At 36.2% G+C, this 20328-nt stretch overlaps 1 protein-coding gene across 1 annotated transcript in view; it reads left to right on the top strand.

The window, feature by feature from the left end:
• Positions 1–18080, top strand: part of SEC11A (SEC11 homolog A, signal peptidase complex subunit) — a 37704-nt gene extending 19624 nt beyond the window's left edge. Inside the window, exons 3-6 of the mRNA XM_074233940.1 lie at positions 3373–3522; positions 12855–12974; positions 17129–17186; positions 17537–18080. Of these exons, the coding sequence (XP_074090041.1) occupies positions 3373–3522; positions 12855–12974; positions 17129–17186; positions 17537–17587 (379 nt within the window). The 3' untranslated portion in view covers positions 17588–18080. The remainder of the gene's footprint in view (positions 1–3372; positions 3523–12854; positions 12975–17128; positions 17187–17536) is intronic.
• The last annotated feature ends 2248 nt before the right edge of the window (positions 18081–20328 follow it).

The raw sequence follows: 20328 nt of genomic DNA, 5'->3' as shown, positions 1-20328 counted from the left end.
CTAGTAAGTTGCTAAGGTAGAATTTGAACTCAGGTGTTGCTAATTCCAAGTACAGAACTTTATTCTGGTTATTGTCTATAAATTACTGGGCATATTCTCTACCATTCTTTTTCCTTTTTTTTTAATATCTGTTGCCATCTAATAGTTATAATTATGTGGAGGTATTTGTTTTCTACATAAAACAATTTTAGAAAGATATTTGTCTTCCTTTCTTTTCAGCTTAAACCTTGATGAGATCAGCAAGTCCCTAATCAAGATTCCATCATTCTGTTGTTTTAATACTTGGTTGAAGGAAAAAAAATCCTTTTCTACTATTTAACAGCTGTTTATTTCTAATATTCTCCTTTTCCTTTCCAAAGAGAAAAGATGATTAATGCTCCAACTCTGCCCCATCCACCCCAATTTTTTTATCAAGTCCTTTATAACCCATAAATATTCTTTCTAAGCTTTCTGATGTCATTATTCCTCTTTCCATTTTTGCATTGAAGAAGTAATTGTTGGCAGGGTTGATACATCTTAGATACATCCAGACTTCTCAGAAGTTTATTGTGCCATATATACATGTGGCTCAATGTCTCCTAATACTAATTTCCTTTGTGATCCACTCCTGGGTTTGTATGTATTAGTTCCAGTAAATAGACCTCGCTGTTCTTTGGAGCATGGCTTACCTTTTTTTTAAAAGAACCTCATGATTTTTTATACAGGAGTAGTACTTTGCAGGGTTTCATCTTTCCTAGTGACTACATCTTTGTTCTGTGACACATTCTTCTGTCATACAACTGATGCAGTTTGTGGCACTGGTTATGAACTCTGGTTTGAATGGTGAAAGAATTTCACAATGACTGAGGATGATAAAGGATGGAGAAGTTTTGTTTCCTAGGTGCATGGTTATTGAATGTAGGCTTTCTTTCTAATGGATAAGCCACTAGCAGGGTGAAAAGCTTGGATTTATAAAGGAGGACTTTTCTCAGGACTGTTTCTCAGAAAGAATAGCAGGGAATATTATAAAAACTTTTTTCTTTAGAATAAATAACAAACCAGTATAACTCAAGATATACTCTACTATAGAAAGGCTCAGAATTTAACTATTTGCTTTCTGCCTAGCATTTCCATGCCAACACAGTTAATTGACAGTGGTTTAATTTCTTTCTACTTCCTATTTAGTAATATCTTCCTAGTTGGTTAGTTTTTTTAATTATTATTATTTCTTCTAGCCAGTCTAGAAATTCTTTATTTTTTTCCCTGTTAGACAAGTATAAAGGGTCACATTTCTCAAACTCTTTTGCTTTTTCCAAGCATACCAGAATGCATTTAAAATACACATAAAGGGTGGTTATTGCTTCCAGGAGGAATACACATGGATCACAATCACAATAATCACCTGAAATAGCCCCCTGGGATAGGGCCTGAGTCAAATTCTCTAGTGGACTCACATCCTCTGTGGATCTTCTGAAGATTCCCACAACTGTCTGCATGTGCATACTGATCATAGCCTGCTCTTCTGGGCCAGCCTATTGAACCAGTCCTTCTCAAATGCTCAGGTTATCTGCCTTGAATTCAACTGCCACATCCTGTAACACATTAGAAGCCAATGGCTTAATTCAGAAAACAGTAAGTATTTACTTTGTGCAAGGAACCCTGTGCTGTTTCTGTCTGTAAGGGACTTTTCTTTTGTGGGAAAGAAACATCAATTAAGTCCAGAAATCATGTAGTGTAATATTTGAAGATATCTGTCCAATTATTTCCTCCTGAATTAAAACCATGTAGAAATCCCTTAAGTATTTTAAATGCTTAATTAAAAAAAAATTTATAATCTAAAATGTTTTCATTTTTCAGGTTAAAAACAGTTATTTTCTCCTTCCTTTCTAATGTTTTCCCCCTAAGATTTAGTTCTAATGCTTAGAAATAAGAAGTGAAAACCAATAAAGCAGAACTAAGATTCTCTTAAGTTTTGACCTACAGGGATAGAGTAGTCCATTTTGGGTGTAAAATGCAGTTTGCAAGAGATTGGTTAATGAATCAAATAAACTGTAGCATACACATTTAAGGAGATCATATCCCTTTAAGTTAAACCAGAAATTTCTTCCCTGGAGTGAATTAGGTTATGCAGTTTAAACTCTGAATTGAGGTAGTATTTTGCAGAGAAGTCACTGCAGTGAAGGAAACAGGGTACAAGATGGAAGTGAAAGGGGAAGCAGGGGTGTCATCTTCAAGAAGCAAAACCATTTTTCCCTAACATGGTAGTGTGAAAAGTTATACATAACAAATGAGGCTAGGGCTTCAGTTTGAGGGCATGTTAAACTTCCTCATTAATTTAGTTCCCTTTCTATTTACTTGATCCTCTTCCCCCCCCCCCCCCCCCCCATTCTCCCAGACAAATCTAGTGCCACTTCAACTCTGACCTGAAGATACTAGAGGGAAGACTTGGGAACTTAAGAAAATTATAGCTAATGGGATACTAATTCATAGTGTGGGTCTAAAAGAGAATTTATTAATCAGTGATGAAGAAAACTAAGGCTATTAGAAATTTTACCTAGAAATCTAGGTTAAGGGAACAGTGAAAAAGCAGTTTCTCTTTATGGAATTGAATTCTCTTAATGCCTTACATTACCCTTTGAAGTACATTTGTAAAGACCTGAAAATCCACTCCTGTCACCAGAATTCATAGGCAAATTTATGTAATGTCTTGAGTATCCGATAAAAGTCATTTGCATAGAATAACTGAAAATCCAGTTCCTTCTCTTATTAATCTGATTTTTTCCACCTTTTCTGTTCTTCAGCCCTTATTCATTTTCTCCCACCTTTGTGTCTCTTTGCAAAACAGGGACAAAGAGATAATAAAGATGTGATTTCTTAGGCGAGCTGCTCTTTTGCCTTGATGAGCACTTGAGTTAAATCCATAAGGTCATCTTAACCATATCTTTCTAATTGGCAGTCAAAGATGATCCATTGCTCATTTGAATACCAGAATATATCTAGTGATTTTCAGATGTAATAAGGGCAGTGTTTTTAAAGTTCATCCTTTCTTTTCCTACTGTGTTATTCATTTGAAATTTAGAAAGGTTAAGAAATTAGTAACATTGTGCCATTTTCAAGATACAAAAAAGCTCCAAGTAATAGTGCTTGAAATAGGCTAGTTCAAATGAAGACTAATGATGTAACAACCTTTAGTATAAAACTCATTAGATGGCAGCTAGAGAAAACTATATTTTAAGCCCAAGCCATGTTTGAAGAAAATATTACAGTTGTAATTATAGAGGATGAATATACCAAAGGTATTTTTGCTGAATTTTATGTCATCTAATTTTGAAATATGTTTAAGCTCAACTAAGTATTTCATTTTGCTAATGATTTTGCACTTTTTTTCCCTAGTGGAAGCATGGAACCTGCATTTCACAGAGGAGATCTTCTTTTTTTAACCAATCGAATTGAAGATCCCATAAGAGTAGGAGAAATTGTTGTCTTTAAAATAGAAGGAAGGGAAATTCCCATTGTTCACCGAGTCTTGAAAATTCATGAAAGGTATGTGATGTGCAAAGCATGGGTGCTTGAATTATTCAAGTATTTTCACTGTCTTTTGTGGTATTGGATTTTATTTTCCCAGAATCACAGAATTGGAAGGTACTACATCTCACTGAATTTGAACCAGAATTCATATTCTAATCCACTTTGTCCATCTTTTTCTTGTGGACTTTAAGAAGGAGACTATCATTCAAAAATAATGAGCCCTTTTGGATAGTGCTTATTATTATGTTTTTCCTTGCATTGAGCACCATTTTGCCTTTCTACAATTTTTCTTCATTGCCTTTTGTATTACTCTCTAAGACCCAACAGAATAAGTTATATTCCCCCCTTCTAAATGATAGTCTTCTGTCCTGCCTTCTTCCACCTGCCCTAATCTCTATGATTTAACAACCAGTCCTTCACCATTCCTGAGTACCTTCCTCTGGATGGCTCTCTCCCCAGGTCATCAATGTCCTTCCTAAAATAAGAAGTCCAGAATTGAGCCCAATTCTCCAGTTATGACATGACTAGGATAGAATGGTACTTACATATCCCAAGTCCTGGAAACCATCTCACTGAAGTCTCAGCTCATGTTAGCTTTCTGGTACATTATTTACTCGTTGAACTTGCAAGCCACTAAACCCCTCTCCTTCCTCCCCTCCCCCATTCTTTTATGCCAGTATTCTCTCTTCACCTATCTGCTTGCTGATCTCCACAAAGATACCATAATCTAACTAGATCAGGGATCAGCAGCCTTTCCAAGACCTAGTTATGGAAGGATATGATATGTGAGTTAGTCAAGGAGAGGTAAAGGAAGTATAACAGTGGGGATAGGAAAGGGCTTCTAAAGGGGGAAGGGAGGATGACTAAGGAAAGAACTTCCAAGTGTGGCATTGGGGGAGGGAGAGTTTTTCTATGGTCTGGAATTTATTGGTAGGGGAGGGGGAAAATCTTGAGTTCACTTGCCTCCAAAACTGCCCTTTATAGTATATAATGTGTTTGAGTATTAATGAGATGAATCAGTACACAAGTATAGACTCTTCATTTATTATGGCTAAGAATATCTTGCGTATGTAGTTACTCTGAACTACTGAAAAACTGGATTTGATTTGGAGGAAGGAAGAAGAGAAAGTTCTGCCAAATGATTATAAATACTGATTTCACATATTGCCTTCAGATATTGTGAGAACCGCTGGTCCTATTCTTTCAAAGAATTGAAGTGAAATTTTCTCTAACAGGTCCCTTAGAAGAATGGGGTGGAGTGGATTCTTGGCTCTCAGCCCAAGCTGAATATAAATTACTTGGTTGACAGACTCCCCCTTCCAGGGATTTTGGCACCCTCCTACCCAATTTAGTCAGTCACAGGTGGAGTACAAACTATACCCACCCATAGAGTTGCAACTATGTCCTTCCCTTCTTGCTGAAAGTGCACAAGGGTCAGTCCTTTCCTTACTGTTAATTTTTTTTATTTTTTTTTTTCAAGGCAATGGGGTTAAGTGGCTTGCCCAAGGCCACATGGCTAAGTAATTATTAAGTGTCTGAGGTCAGATTTGAACCCAGGTATTCCTGACTGCAAGGCCAGTGCTCTATCCACTGCAGCACCTAGCTGCCCCCAAGGGATTTTTGTGATTTCTTTGGAACTATTACAGTATGCAGTTGTTAAAATAATCAAAAAAGACATAGTTGTAAACAATATTCTCTGGGCTCCCTTACTGTAGAGAAAGTGACATTAGTTTATATGTAAAATTGTCAGGGCCTTGATCTGGTCTGACCAGTTCTGTATTTCCTAGTATCAGAGATATGTTTTCACAAACTTTTCAAAATTTGTTGAGCTTATTAAGAAGTATTTAAGGAAAGGCAACTTATTAAGGAAAGGCAAAGCAGTTTATGACTAAGGAAGATATGGAGGATATCACTAAAAACAAACTAGATGATTTTGATTACATTAAATTAAAAGGCTTTTGCACAGACAAAACCACTGTAACCAAGATCAAAAGAAATGTAGTAAATTGGGAAGCAATCTTTACAATTAATGTCTCTGACAAAGGACTCATTTCTAAAATATACAGAGAACTGAGTCAAATTTTTTTTAAAAAGTCATTCCTCCAATTGACAAATGGTCAAAAAAGATATGCAAAGACACTTTAGATCAAAGCAATCCAGTCATATGAAAAATTGCTCTAAACCATTACTTATTAGAGAAATTCAAATTAAAGCTTCTCTGAGGTACCACCTCACACCTCTCAGACTGGCCAATATGACCAGAAAGGATAATGATCATTGTTGGAAGGGTTGTGGGAAATCTGGGACACTTTTACATTGGTGGTGGAGCTGTGAACTCATCCAACCTTTCTGGAGAGCAGTTTGCAACTACGCCCAAAGGGCAACAAATATGTGCATACCCTTTGATCCAGCAGTGCCACTACTGGGTCCAAACCCTGAAGAGATGATGGAAAAGAGTAAAAACGTCACTTGCACAAAAATTTTCATAGCAGCTCAGTTTGTGGTGTCAAAGAATTGGAAATCAAGTAAATGTCCTTCAGTTGGGGAATGACTTAGCAAACTGTGGTATATGTATGTTATGGAACACTATTGTTCTATTAGAAACCAGGAGGGATGGGAATTCAGGGAAGCTTGGAGGGATTTGCATGAACTGATACTGAGTGAGATGAGCAGAACCAGAAAAACACTGTATGCCCTAACAGCAACATGGGGCTATCATCAACCTTGATGAACTAGCTCATTCCATCAGTGCAACAATCGGGAACAATTTGGGGCTGTCTACTATGGAGAATACCATCTGTATCCAGAGAAAGAACTGTGGAGTTTGAACAAAGACCAAGGATTGTTACTTTTAATTTAGGGGAAAAAAACCAGATATCTTATTGTCTGAGCTTGCTATCTCTTATACTTTGTTTCTTCCATAAGGATATGATTTCTCTCTCATTACATTCAATTTGGATCAATGTATACCATGGAAACAATGTAAAGACTGGCAAATTGCCTTCTGTGGGGTGGTGGGGAGGGAATTAAGATAACGAGAAAACTTAAAAAACTCAAAATAAGTAAAATCTTTATAATTCAAAAAAATAAAATAAAAAATATGTTTAAAAGACAATCCTTATGTTGAGACAACATCACAATTTATTTTTTTTTAAAAACTTTTTCCTTGGATAAAGCACCGGCCCTGGAGTCAGGAGTACCTGGGTTCAAATCCAGTCTCAGACACTTAATAATTACCTAGCTGTGTGGCCTTGGGCAAGCCACTTAACTCTGTTTGCCTTGCAAAAAACAAACAAAAAAAAAACCAAAATTTTTTCCTTTTGCGTGCAATTATAAAAATTTCACACTGATATGCAGCTAAAAGCTTGTTCTTTTAGTGATTTACTTTGTCATCTTAAGGGGTTCAACTTAAAGAATATGATTTTGACTCCCCTAATTCCTATGTGTTACTTTTAGTAGTGTGGTCATTTAGTTTTTTTTTATTATTAATTATCTGCTTTAAGCTGTAGATAAGGCAAGGTTGAAATGGTGCAGGTAGAGGTAGGGGATTGCTTTATAATAGAGATGAACTTGTCAGGCTAGGAAAAAGGATGGGGAATAAGATGCTAAAGAAAGTCTTCTTGATTCCTCTTCTGTTTCTTCAGCTCTCCTACCTTCTTTTCTTTATCTTAATGTGAAATGCCTTTTTATGTTTACAAATAACATAGTTTTATTCTTTTGTATTATCCTTTTTGTAAATGAACTATTACACATTCATATCATCTGTGTGGATATTCTCCTCAGTGGTTCAAATAACAGCCTTTCCATGTTTTTTCATCCTATGTGATTCATATAGATATATAGATATATATATAGATATATATATATATACATATATTTATATATGTGTGTGTGTGTGTGTGTGTGTGTGTGTATGCTCTCATAAATCCCACGTCAAGGTTTCATCTAATATGTTAAAATCTAAGTTAGGATTTCTTGACATTTTTTGGTATCATGGCTATTGAAGCTTTTAGACCTCAAAATAATGCTTTTAAATGCATAAATATAATACATTGGATTATAGAGGAAATCAGCCATACTGGTATCAAAGTATTTTTTGGAAACAAGTTCATATCCAACCATTCTGGATGCCAATTTGAAACCATGCCAAAAGGTCTACAAACTGTATACTCTTTCACCCAGCAATACTGCTACTAGGTCTGAATTCCAAAGATGTCAAAGAAAAAAAAATATTTACAGCAGCTCTTTTTGTGATGACTGAGAATTTGAAACCAAGAAGTGGATGGCTACAATTTGGGAAATGGTTAGGCAAGTTATGGTGTATGATTGTGGTTTTGTGCTATACGAAATGACAAAGGGAATGATTTTAGAAAAACCTGGGAAATTTTGTTTGAAATGATGCAAACTAAAGTAAACAGAACTGGAAGAACATTGTTTGCAATAATAGCAATATTGTAAAGATAATCAACTATTAAAGACTGAGCTGTTCTGATCAATACAATGATCCAAGATCCAGGATAGTCCCAAAGGATTCAGGATGAAAAATGTCCACCCCCAGAGAGAGAGAGAGAGAATGGATGAACTCTGAATAGATTTTTTTTAGATTTTTGCAAGGCAAATGGGGTTAAGTTGCTTGCCCAAGGCCACACAGCTAGATAATTATTAAGTGTCTGAGGCCAGGTTTGAACTCAGGTACTCCTGACTCCAGGGCCAGTGCTCTATCTACTGTGCCACCTAGCTGTCCCTGAACTCTGAATAGATTTAAGCATACTTTTTTGGTTTATTTTTTTTAGCATGGATAATATAGAAATATATAATTGATATAATCTTACTTGCCTTCTTAATGAGTGTGGAAGGATCTAGTGGGAGGGAGAGAATTTGGAACTCAAAATTTTCAAAAACTAATTTTAAAAATTAGAAAAAACAATTTTAGATTAGAACCAAGTTTCTGGAACCCCCCAAAAAGAATTTTTGCTTTTAACTTTTTATGCATATTTGTACAGTTGGATTTTGCATCTGTTATCACTTCCTGTCACCTGACAGGCCCACCTTTTCCATTGTCCCAGGAAATATATGATGTCTTTTATGACACTTAATACATACAAATCACTTCTATATATTAATTCATTCCACCCCTAGGTTTTGGTCACTTATAATTTTGTATAATACTATATATTGCAAAGTTGTTGTAATTAGTAATTTTAAAAGCTATTTGGAGAAATACACAGCTCATCATCACATCATCTTTGAACTAAAAGAGAAAAGTCGTCTGATTGTCAGCTTCAGTTATAATTTCAACTTGCAGTCATAGAGTGGCATCCTTGTGTTCCTGCCCCAGTCAACAGTGTAGACTTGCAACCTGTCCTCAACATGATATTGCAATATGAACAGAAAACTCTCTGCAGTAAAAAGAGGAGGAACCTGAAGTTTTTATCTGCACATAACAGGCTAACCTCTGTTCTTGCCCTGCTGACCTAGAATGGAGCTGGGTAAATGTGAGAGAAGAAAAGACAAATTGGGAAGAGCTGATTGGAAGAATATTTTGAGAAGGATTAAATGTTTGGATACCTAAATTTTAGGTCTCCCAGGGAAACTCTAAGCACTTGTCTAATATTGCTGAAGGGATACTGAAATTGAACTGTTTATTCCCATTTGATTTATAATTCATAACCTTGACTGGGTTTTCATTACTACTGAGCCATTTCATTCTTTTATCAAATCAAATGCTTTCGTTCCCCAAAATAGCTTTTCTCTCCTTAAGCCCCTAGCCCTTCTCCTGTGTTCTCATTTCATCTATGGAATACTTGCCTTTCCTGTTTCACTAAGATTAAGACCATCCATTCATAATGAGTTTTCTGTTTTCCATTTCTACACATCTCAGTTCTTTACCTATTCTCCATTCTTTATTGCTCTTAGTTCTTAGATGAAGAACTGAGTGGTCCAGATTCTTGCCAAGGTTTAACCCCTTTTATGCCCTCAAAACTGTCCCCCAATATTTCCTGGGACCTTGAATTAGCATTTTGTTCTTCCCAGTACAGTCAGTTTTGCATTAAATTTATCATATAGTATTGTATATGGTATTCTGTCTCTTTAACATACTATAAGTTGGGGCACCTAGGTGGCGCAGTGGATAGAGCACTGGCCCTGGAGTCAGAAGTACCTGAGTTCAAATATGGCCTCAGACACTTAATAATTACCTAGCTGTGTGGCCTTGGGCAAGCCACTTAACCCATTGCCTTGAAAAAAATTGAAAAAAAACAAAACATACTGTAAGTTTTATGACTGATGGGACTATGTCTTAGCTGTTTTTATTTGATTTGGTATTTTTTTACATAACAGGGATTTTAAAACTGTTTTTGCTTTTTCTTTGTATTCCCAGTGCTTCCTTAGCTTCAGTACCTGGGACATAGGAACCTCTTAGTAAATGTATATAGATTAATGGATTCAACAGGCGTTAGTTGAATGATTTGATATTACCAATCTTCCATCAGAAAAGTACTTTATATATTTGTATCTCATTTGAATTTCATAGTAATGCTGTGAGATAGGATAAAAAAAATATTATTCCCCAATTTACAGGTAGGTCAGCTGAGACTCAGGGAAGTTGTAATTTGACCAAGACCACAAAGATATTAAATGAAGCCAAGAGTCAGTCTTCTGACTTATTGAATTATTTCAAGTCCATTGTGTTCTCTATCCTTTATCTTATCTGTTGTTATAGAAAATCTGTTATCTACTCTAAGAGTTAGAAATGATTTAATTTTAAAAGAAAAAAAAAACCCAAACCATCCTTCAGTGTTCTCTGAAGGATACCCTCATCTTCTGTTCTTTTTTAGTTATTAGCTGACAATCTCTCTTAAGGATCCCACTAAATGTTATAGTTTTTATTATCAATCTCCCTTTTTCTAACTAAGCCATTTGTGTAGTACCTAAGATATATGTATTAATATGTATATATAAACAGTGTATTTTCTCCTATGATTTGATTTTCCTGTGAAGATTTTTGAGTTTCTTTCTTTTAAGTGGTCATAGATTTCATTGAGGCAATCCTGTAGTATTTGGGGCTTGATCTCTTCAATACAATGTCTGAATTGTATTGTCTGAATGGATCTCACAATCCAGTTTCCATTTGGACTCTGTGAAGGGCTATTTAATTATTAAATGTCTGAGGCTGGATTTGAACTTAAGTACTCCTGACTCCAGGGCCAGTGCTCTATCCACTGCACCACCTAGCTGCCCCGGTTATCTCTCTTAAAAAAAAAAATTCTGCCTTCCTTAAATCTCAGTCCTTCCTCAAGGGGCTTTTCCTGATCTTCCCCTACTCCTCCAGCTGTTACTACCTAATTACATTCAATCTGCCTAGTATTTATCTAGTTTTTCCTCTCCTATTAGAATGTTAAGTTCCTTGAGGGTTAGAGCTCAAGGCTTTTTTTTTTTTAACTGTTTTTGCCTTTTCTTTGTTTTCCCAGTGCTTCCTTAGCTCCAGTACCTGGTACATAGGAACCTCTCAGTAAATGCATATGAATTAATGGATAGGAACTTGAACATTTGCATCTCATTGCAGAAAAGCCTGTAAAGGCTGCACTTTGCTAAATAAATGCTTTTTTTTTTTATAGTCAGTAAACAGTTGGAACTTGTATTTGTGGTTTTTAGTCAGTTGTATGACTGAGGATGTGTTCTACTATATCTGTTACAAAGGTAGGGTTATTGTGTGTGTGTGTGTGTGTGTGTGTGTGTTTTTCCTCCAGTGGAGATGGAGGGGATGGGAAGGAGAAAAAATAGATGCTTGATGATTGAAAAAAAAATTTTAGATGTGTTCTGTCATAAAAAAAAATGTGAAATGTATGTAGTGTAATAAGCCATTTAGATCTTTTTTCTTTTTTTTAGGTTTTTTTTTTTTGTAAGGCAAATGGGGTTAAGTGGCTTGCCCAAGGCCACACAGCTAGGTAATTATTAAGTGTCTAAGACTGGATTTGAACCTAGGTACTCCTGACTCCAAGGCTGGTGCTTTATCCACTTCGCCACCTAGCCTCCCCCTCAGCTATTTTCTCATTGGTAATCCCTTGCTTCATTTTGCTGTTTCTGGCCTCTTTGTACTGAGATATTGCAGATAGAACTTGGAGGACATTTTCCTGAATAGTTTTTAATCCAAAGCAGAGGCTTCATATAAATGTTAAGTTTACAAGAGATGTGATGGTCGGGTGAGCATGCATTTTTGGGTCTGATTCAGGCTCCTCCGTTGACTTAGACTCTGATACCAGCCTAGTGGAGGAGAGTGAATCACTACACTTTTCTGCATCTTGTTTTCCCTACTTAGAGAAAATGACATTCTCTGCCTCCTCCCTTGACCCACCATCACTGGAAAATGAAGGGCTACTCATAAGTAATTTGAGTTTCTCAGGATTTTATGATGTTAAGCATTTAATAGTGTCAAAAAGCTCTTTTGACAAAACTGTATGAATGTATCCCCATCCATCAATGGTTGACCTCCCATAAGGAGGGAAATAATCAAGATCAGCTGTGTTCTTCCCTCTCTCAACTCCCTCCACCAATAAAAAACCTTTCCCATCTGCCAGTTTTCCCCTTCCAGTAACTTACCTTATTTCCTACTTTGGTGGTGTTTTTGGTGGTATTTTTATTGCTACAACAACCTCAGTCATCCCTGTTGAAGCCAGTCCTTTCTTGGCATCTGTCTTCTTTCACCCCCTACATATTTTCAGATGTTCTTTTTATCACCTCCTTTGAATAACTTTCTCTGGATGATTTTTCTCTGTATTTATTTGCATTTTTATAAGTGGCATCACTTTTTCTTTCTATGCCTGTTTGCACATTTCTGTCTTTAGTGTTTGCAACACCTTCCCATTTTGTTTTGTCTGCAGTTTTAACTCCTCCCAGAGAGCTAGCTTTTGATATGAAATCTTGGTGAGTAGTAGAATATATATAGGGGTCTGAAGTCACCTTTCTTCTCCCTAAAATAACAAGGGAGTTTATCCAAACTTCTTTGAACAAAATAGAAGTTAATTGAGTCTTTTATTTATAATTTAATGTAAAAATTATTAGAAACTTGTATATTTAAAAGGGTTAAAGCAAAAGTTTTCACATTGTAAAATAACTACTAGTGCTCCTGACTATTAACACACAGCCATTTTTAGGAAAACCTGTAAACAACTTCATTTTAATACATCTAAAATCTAGTTTTGATGTTAGGAAATTATTTCAAAATATTTTCCAACTATTAAGCTTCATAGGAACATTGATAAATGACTGAGACAGGTTTTTTTTATTTTCAAATGACACATTATCACACTTACAACCTAATGATTTGAGATTTTCCTTTTATTTATAAGGCAAGATGGACATGTCAAGTTTTTAACCAAAGGAGACAATAATGCTGTTGATGACCGAGGGCTTTATAAGCAAGGACAACTCTGGCTGGAGAAGAAGGATGTAGTAGGACGAGCTAGAGGGTAAGTTACATTTTGAGTTTGTCAGGTAGTTAAACAATGCTTTGTTAACAACATATGAAATATTATTGAACCAAGACAGGGTTTCTTCTTGCCCCACCACTTGATAACTCTATGAAAGCTGCCTCTCTTAAAGCACTTAAGAATTCCATCCTGCTTTGTATACCAGAAAACTGGAATAAAGAGGATACCAAAAATTATAGAACAAAGAATCTCAGATGTGGCAAAATATGCTCTCTTTCTCCCCCAAATATATAATGTACCCGGACGTGTCCATCCAGCACACTGGGTGAGGGGAGGGAGGAGAGGAGGGAGGAGAGTGGTTTCTTGATTAAGTGTCTGAGACTGGATTTGAACCCAGGTACTCCTGACTCCAGGGCCGGTGCTTTATCCACTGGGCCACCTAGCCGCCCCTGGGAGTGGTTTCTTTATCTCTTAGGATGCTGTCTCTTGCTCTCATGACAAGGCTATCTTTCCCTCTTCAGTCTAATCTCAATTGACAAGTTTATATTGCTTCATTTATGCCATTTTTTATAAGTCATGCATTGTTTCATCCTCACAGTTACCAGGTGGTGAATTGATTAACCATGGCAATCCCAGAAAGACAAAGAAGATGATAACCATCTTTATAGGCATTCTTGATAGTAGGTCTTTGAGCAGAAGGGTCACTGCATAAATCAGACAGAGAAGGTCTCTACCCATATTGTTAGGTGACCACCAGGGCATTATTGAGAGAACCTAAGGGACAAGGTACTGAGAATGTTGTATCTCTTAGTCTCCATGATGCACAGAAGAGTTTAGTGCCAAGCTGAAATCTTTGCTATTCTTAAATTAGAGGGTTTTCTCAAAGCTGTTGTTTTTATGTGGGTGTTGAAATGAAGCAGAAGTGCAACAATAAGATGCCCGTGGTGGAATTGAATTACAAAGAGTAAGTGCTAAAAATACAGGAACCCCTCTCCTTCTCAGAGTCATGAATTTCTAACATTCTCAGGGAGGAGTTTTGCCAGCTAATTTTCTTCTCCAAGCATCACATGGTTTGACTGAACCCCTCATAGCCCTTTGCAGAAGAGGGGTGTTAAGGAGAAACAGATGATGTGTTGCCTCTTTTGTTTTTAAGCTTCTTCTTTAAAGTTTAGCTATCCTGTTAAGAATTAAACCTGTCAATTTGAAACTCAAAACTTAAAAAAATTTTACAAAAGTTTTTTTTTATGTATTTGAATAAAAATATATATCTAAAAAGCTAAACTTGTCATTCATTTACAAGTTATTGTAGATTAATCAGATAAATACGGATCTCCCTGATTCTTGCAATAAAAGTTTCTATTGGAGTAAGATGGAGAGAGAAGCTGAAATTTGGTATTGGAAAAACTGTATAGCCTAAGGGTATTAGCGATACCTTGAAGAGGTTAAGAAAGGTAAAGATGGCAAGAGATGGACTTGGCTGCAGTTAATTTATTATAGATAATTATGCCTTTTGTACCTTCTTTAGGGTGCCTGAGTTAATAAATCAGAATTAGTTTGGAAAATTTAAGACCTCCAGTTTCCCAAATTCACCCCATTATCCCCATTCCAAGTGTGGCCTCAAAACCAAGAAGACTTAGATTCAAGTCAAGGCACATACTGACTCTATGATCCTGGACACCAGATCCCTCAGTGCTAGTAGTGTCAGACTCAAATAGAAAGGGGACCACTTAAATGTGGCATCTTGACTTAGGAAAACCACGTTCTGTTGTCTTTTTGTTTATTTAGTTAAACATTTCCGAATTACATTTTAATCTGGTTCCACTGAAAGTTCTACACAACTCCAAGGCTCCACATTGTAGGTGAGCTAACATGCCCTTGTTAGAGGGAATTTCCTTTTTCATAACTGCTGTAGTTCCCTATCTTAATGACATCCTAGGTCCAGTCCCTGCATGTATCCCCATTCTTTACCAGTCTCTTTCTAATTTTACTAAATGTCTCCCTCACCTACCCTTGCCTTGGATGGGAGGAGAAAAAGAGGAAAATTCATCTGTCAAATAGCAAGGTTGATGTATGATCTTTAAGGTCTCTTCTAGTTTTAAAGTTTATACTATGTTTTTTAAACACAAAATTTATTGTTCATTTCTTCCTTTGTTTATCTTGAAATTACTTTTCTTATGGTTTTATCCCCTGGTTTTCGGGATCACATAGCACATTTTGAGCCCAACGTTTGTCCTCTTTTTAAAACTAATGAAGAAGGATCCTTCTTTTTTTCCCTTATTAACTTGTTCTTATGTCTTTCAGCTAGAAAGTATTGTCCTCTTACTCCTGCTGTTATTTTAAACCTCTTTCCTTTTCTATCTTTAGTTGCACACATTTTTCCAAATAAAAGCAACGTGTAGTAAAAATGTGTAGAAGTGAAGGCAGTGGAAGTCAGCTGGTCTGTTGGAAATAGTTCAAAATCTTCTCTACCCCACCTATGCTTTGCAGGCCAAACTGAGATAATCTTCTTGTCCACTTAATCATCCTACTCCAAGTTTATCTTGACTGACTCTATTCATAGCTCAATGGACAGTAATCTCCTAAGGGTTCTCCCTATTTCTCTTTTCCATGCCATCCTGCACACTGGCCAGATTAATTTTCCTTAAAATAGAACTTGATACAGTGTTCAAAAATAAGGGTAGTCTGAGGTAGAGGGAAGGGGAAAACACATTCCAGGCACATGTATGGCAATTCATATTCTCAACTTGGAAGTGCAAAGGAACAAAAATGGGATAGAGTGTCATCTGAGGGACAAAGAGAAAGTTAGTTTAGCTGGATTGCAGAATACAGGATGAAGGGCATTGTCCAGTGAGATTGAAAAGATGGGTTGGGGCTCAGTTCTGTAAGGCTTTATAAACTAAACTGGAGGATTTACTATTTTATCCTAGAGGCAATAAATAGGAAGCATCAGAGGTCACATAAATAGATTGCTGTTTAAGGAAAATTACTTTGGAAGCAGTTTTATAGTGGTAACTTGAGGCAGGGAGACCAATTAGGAGGCAATTGTAATAATCTAGTTGAGAGTGATGGGTATCTGAGTTAAAAGGATCTAGTAAAAGATAATTCGGAGAAAGAATGGGCAAACTTTGGTAACTATTTGGCTACATGGGATGAGGGAGAAGAAAGAGTCTAAAGTAATGCCAAATGTATAAACCTGAAACACTGGAAGCATGGTGCTGCCTGGAATAGAAATAGATGAAGTTTGAAAAGGGGGAGATTTTAGGGTGATAGTTGAGTTTAGATTTTAGAGAAGTTCATTTTGAAATATTTAAAAGGCAATCAGTTATGTGAAATTGAACTTTAAGGGAGAGAATGTAGCTCAATATACAGATCTTGGAGTCATTGGCATAGATATTGTTAAGCCTATTCTCCAACTGATAAAATATTGAATAGTCAATGTCGGAAAAATTGTAAAAAAGCAAATATATTTGTATAATTATTGGAGCTGTGAATTGGATCAACCATTTTGGAAAATAATTTGGAATTATGCAGTTAGTTACTAAATTGTAATACCTTTTGACCCCACTAGAAGCATATACCACAAAAGGATCAATTATAAAGAGAGGTCTTATATAAACTCAACTATTTGTAATGGAACTTTTTTGTACTAGCAAAGTTTATAACAAAGTTTATACCTAGTGATTGGTGGATGGCTGAACAAATTGTGGTATATGACCACAATGGAGCACTGTTATATCATAAGAAATGAACAAGTATAAGAAATTCAGAGAAACATGAGAAGAAAGTATGTATTGATGCAGAGTGAAACAGCAGAACTAGGATGACAGTGTATACAATACTTAAAAGCAAATTGAAAAAGCTAAATGAGTAATTTTGGTGAACAGTGTTGGCCCCAGAGAAGAGGTGATGAAATACTGTTCCCTGTTATTGACAGGGAACTGAAGGCATACTGAGAATGTATGTTGATTTGGCAGGTGACTTTGCTTAACTTTTTCTTTGTCACTAGAGGAGGTTTTCAGGGCTATAGGAATTCATCAGGGATTCAGCATCTGCCTCTATCATCCTTATCTGTCCTGTTACTCCATCTAAATTTGAAAGCCTCTTAGGGCTTTACACAGAGATACTTAGCAAACATTTTTTTTGGTTGATTGTTTTATGTGGGCTGTGTTGTAATAAAATATGTTTTCTCTTAGATTTGTTCCTTATATTGGAATTGTGACGATTCTTATGAATGATTATCCTAAATTTAAGGTAAGAAAGAACTTCATTATTTCCTTAGAAAATTAATGCTTTGGTCCACACACAAATACATACATACACGTATATGTAAAATATTACAATGAAAAAATAACAGTAATTGATCAATTAAGTTTACTGTGTAAACAAAAGTTTATACCTGTCAGTTTGTTTCTTGTCAGGGTTAAAAACCCGTATATGTAAAATATTACAATGAAAAAATAATAGTAATTGATCAATTGAGTTTACTGTGTAAACAAAAGTTTATACCTGTCAGTTTGTTTCTTGGCAGGGTTAAAAACCCACTTAAATGTAGATCTTCACACAGTCTGATTTTTTTCTCCCTTTGTTTGTTTGTTTTCCAGTATGCAGTCCTCTTTTTACTGGGTTTATTTGTGCTGGTCCATCGGGAGTAAGATGTCTGCCTTATAGCTCCTGAGGAAGATACTATGCTTTTTGTTACAAAATGTTTGGAGTAGTTCCTGATCTGTGAAAAGTGGAAGCAAAAAAATGCAGATTTCAATGCTTCTTGGTTGCATCAATTCGGATTAGTTTATAAGTTTCCACTGCAGAGTGTGGGTGACTGTGTGGGTGGGTGCATTGTGTGCCTGTGTGCACACACATAGGGAATTTCAGCCACAGGTTTTCATATGTTCTCATGTCACATTTTAGCGTTTTTGTACATCAATGAATTTTTTTATATTAAAAGGTTGAGCCAAAGCCCTCAGTGTTTGTATTTTGAAGCTAAGCTTCACTTCTAAAGTGCCTACGGAACTCTGTATATAAATGCTATAATAGCTCTGGATGAGTTTGAAACTGCCATTCCTCTTGATAATAGGAATGGTATATATTGAGGCATCATAAGTCTGAACTTTAAAAAACTTTGAATAAAAGACTTTGCACATTGAACACCTTATCCCTGACTTGTGTTTGTCGGGAAGAGCTATTAAAGTTTACATTCTTGTGCTGTTTCATAAAATTTTCAAGAGATTGGAAGTTGTAAACAGTCCTTTGGTTGAAGCATTTCCCCCAAAGTTTAGCAGCTTTCTACTTCTCTCCTTTGTGGAACAATAGGATCCACTTAGCTCTAAAGAAAACATCATACAATTAAATTACTTGTTCACTAGATTATCTTCCAATGTGCTTATAACAGGCTTCTCCTAGAGGCTCAGAACTGCCTATTAGTTTAGACATTTTTGTATTAGTTCTTTTGACATTCATCAAAGCATTAGAGGCTTGGTAGTGCCTTGGTAGTGCCAAGGCTGCTAGATAGGTACTTGCTCTCATATACTCAGAGCTCTTGGTATTTGTCTTTCTGTATAGTCTGCAAAAAGGTAAGATTTACATGAGTATGTCCAAAGCAGAGAGACTTTTTAATATGTCATGGTAGATGGAGGAATTTAAGGGCAAGGAAGGGAAGAGGGAAGGAAACTTGAGAAAGTATAAGATCACAGATTTTGGAATTGAAAGGGACTTTAGAGATCATCTGATTTTACTCCCTTGTTTATAGATAAGGAAACCAAGACCCAGAGAAGTGAAATTCATCCAAGGTTGTCATGCGTCATAGGTAGTAAATAAAACCGATATTTCAATTCAGGTCATTTTGATTCTAGAGCAAGCATCATCATCATCAGCCTACTCTATTTTTTAAATGAGAAATCTGAAAGTGATGGACCCCAGTATACTATATCTCAGCTCAAAAATACTTTGAATTATACAACCAAGAAATTGAATGCTGGTGGGGAAAAAGCTGTCTGCTGTTACTGCAGTGGAGTAAGGATGAAGGGGAAAATTAACCCATCCTCTTGAAGTACTGAGGTTATAAGGAACCACACCATACCAGAAGTCCAGTAACAAGAGGCTAGCCTTCCAATTCCTGGGCATGGGCTTTGGATAACATCTACAGTCTAGAAGTCTCATTTGGCAGATGTCTGCTAACAAATATATTTTTGAATTTGACTGAATTTTATACAGGTCCTAGACATAATCTCCCAAGAGCCCCTGAGTCAGCTGTTAGAATTAGAAAAGCACATCCTTTTCCAAGTAGAAGAACTTATTTCTCTTTCCAAATGAATCAAGGCTCCTCAGCTAACCAAAGTTACTTGGGAATCCCATATTATCAGTGCTTTGGTTTGTACTATGTACTGTGTACTTGGGTGGTGCTATGAATATGCTGGGTTTTGGTCTCTGACCCTAGATGAAATTTTGTCTCTGCATTTTATTCCTTATGAGGAAAATGAAGCCTATACTTCACAAAGATGCTGTCATCTTTTGCTGCATCAACTTTACTTTTATAGAGGAACTCTCTCATTTCTTCTCTTGGTTTAGATTAACAGCATCAGAGCTGGTCTAAAGGCCTGGCCAGGGTCGTCAAAGTAGCACTATGACCCAGAAAGCTAATTTTTTTTTGTTTTGTTTTGCTTCTAACTTTAAATATTATTTATTTGGCTGAAAAACCATGAACTTGTTGGTGTGATACAAGTTTTTAAGAAGAGGAGGGAAATCTGATTTTAGGCAAATTCAGCAATCTTATAGGTATAATTTCTACCAAGAGCAGCTTAGTTGCATAATTTCCTCTTTTTTTCTTTTTCTGGTGTAGTATTAAATAAATGCTTTTGAAAAGGGGGGTAAAAAAGTCAAGGAAGAAAGGATTATATGAGGAAATACAGGTATTTTAAAAAGCTTTTGAAAGTAAGAATATATTATAGATTCATGATGATCTTGTAATTAGGTGATACAGAGGAGGTAGGATGATCTCAGTTCAAATTTTGCCTCAGATTTTTGCCAGCTATGTGACCCTGGACAAGTCATTTAACCTGCTTGCCTCACTTTCCTCATTTGCAAAATGGAGGATATAGCACTACTTCCCAGTTTCATTGCAAGGATCAAATGAGATAATTAAAACATGCTTAACACAGTGCTGGTATATAGTAAGTTCTTTATAAATGTTAGCTATTATTATCAGGAAAATGTGAGGGCTTAGGCAGTTTTTTTTTTCCTGGGCTGGCATTTATTAAGAATAAAGGAAATGGGGGGAGCTAGGTGGCACAATGGATTGAGCACGGGCCCAGGAGTCAGGAGGACCTGAGTTCAAATGTGGCCTCAAACACTTAATAATTGCCTAGCTGTGTGGCCTTGGGCAAGCCATTTAACTCCA

This window comes from Macrotis lagotis, chromosome 4 (genome assembly GCF_037893015.1).
Source record: "Macrotis lagotis isolate mMagLag1 chromosome 4, bilby.v1.9.chrom.fasta, whole genome shotgun sequence".
NCBI lineage: Eukaryota > Metazoa > Chordata > Mammalia > Peramelemorphia > Peramelidae > Macrotis > Macrotis lagotis.
The sequence above is the reverse complement of the archived record's forward strand: the minus strand, read 5'-3'. Positions and strand labels throughout refer to the sequence as shown.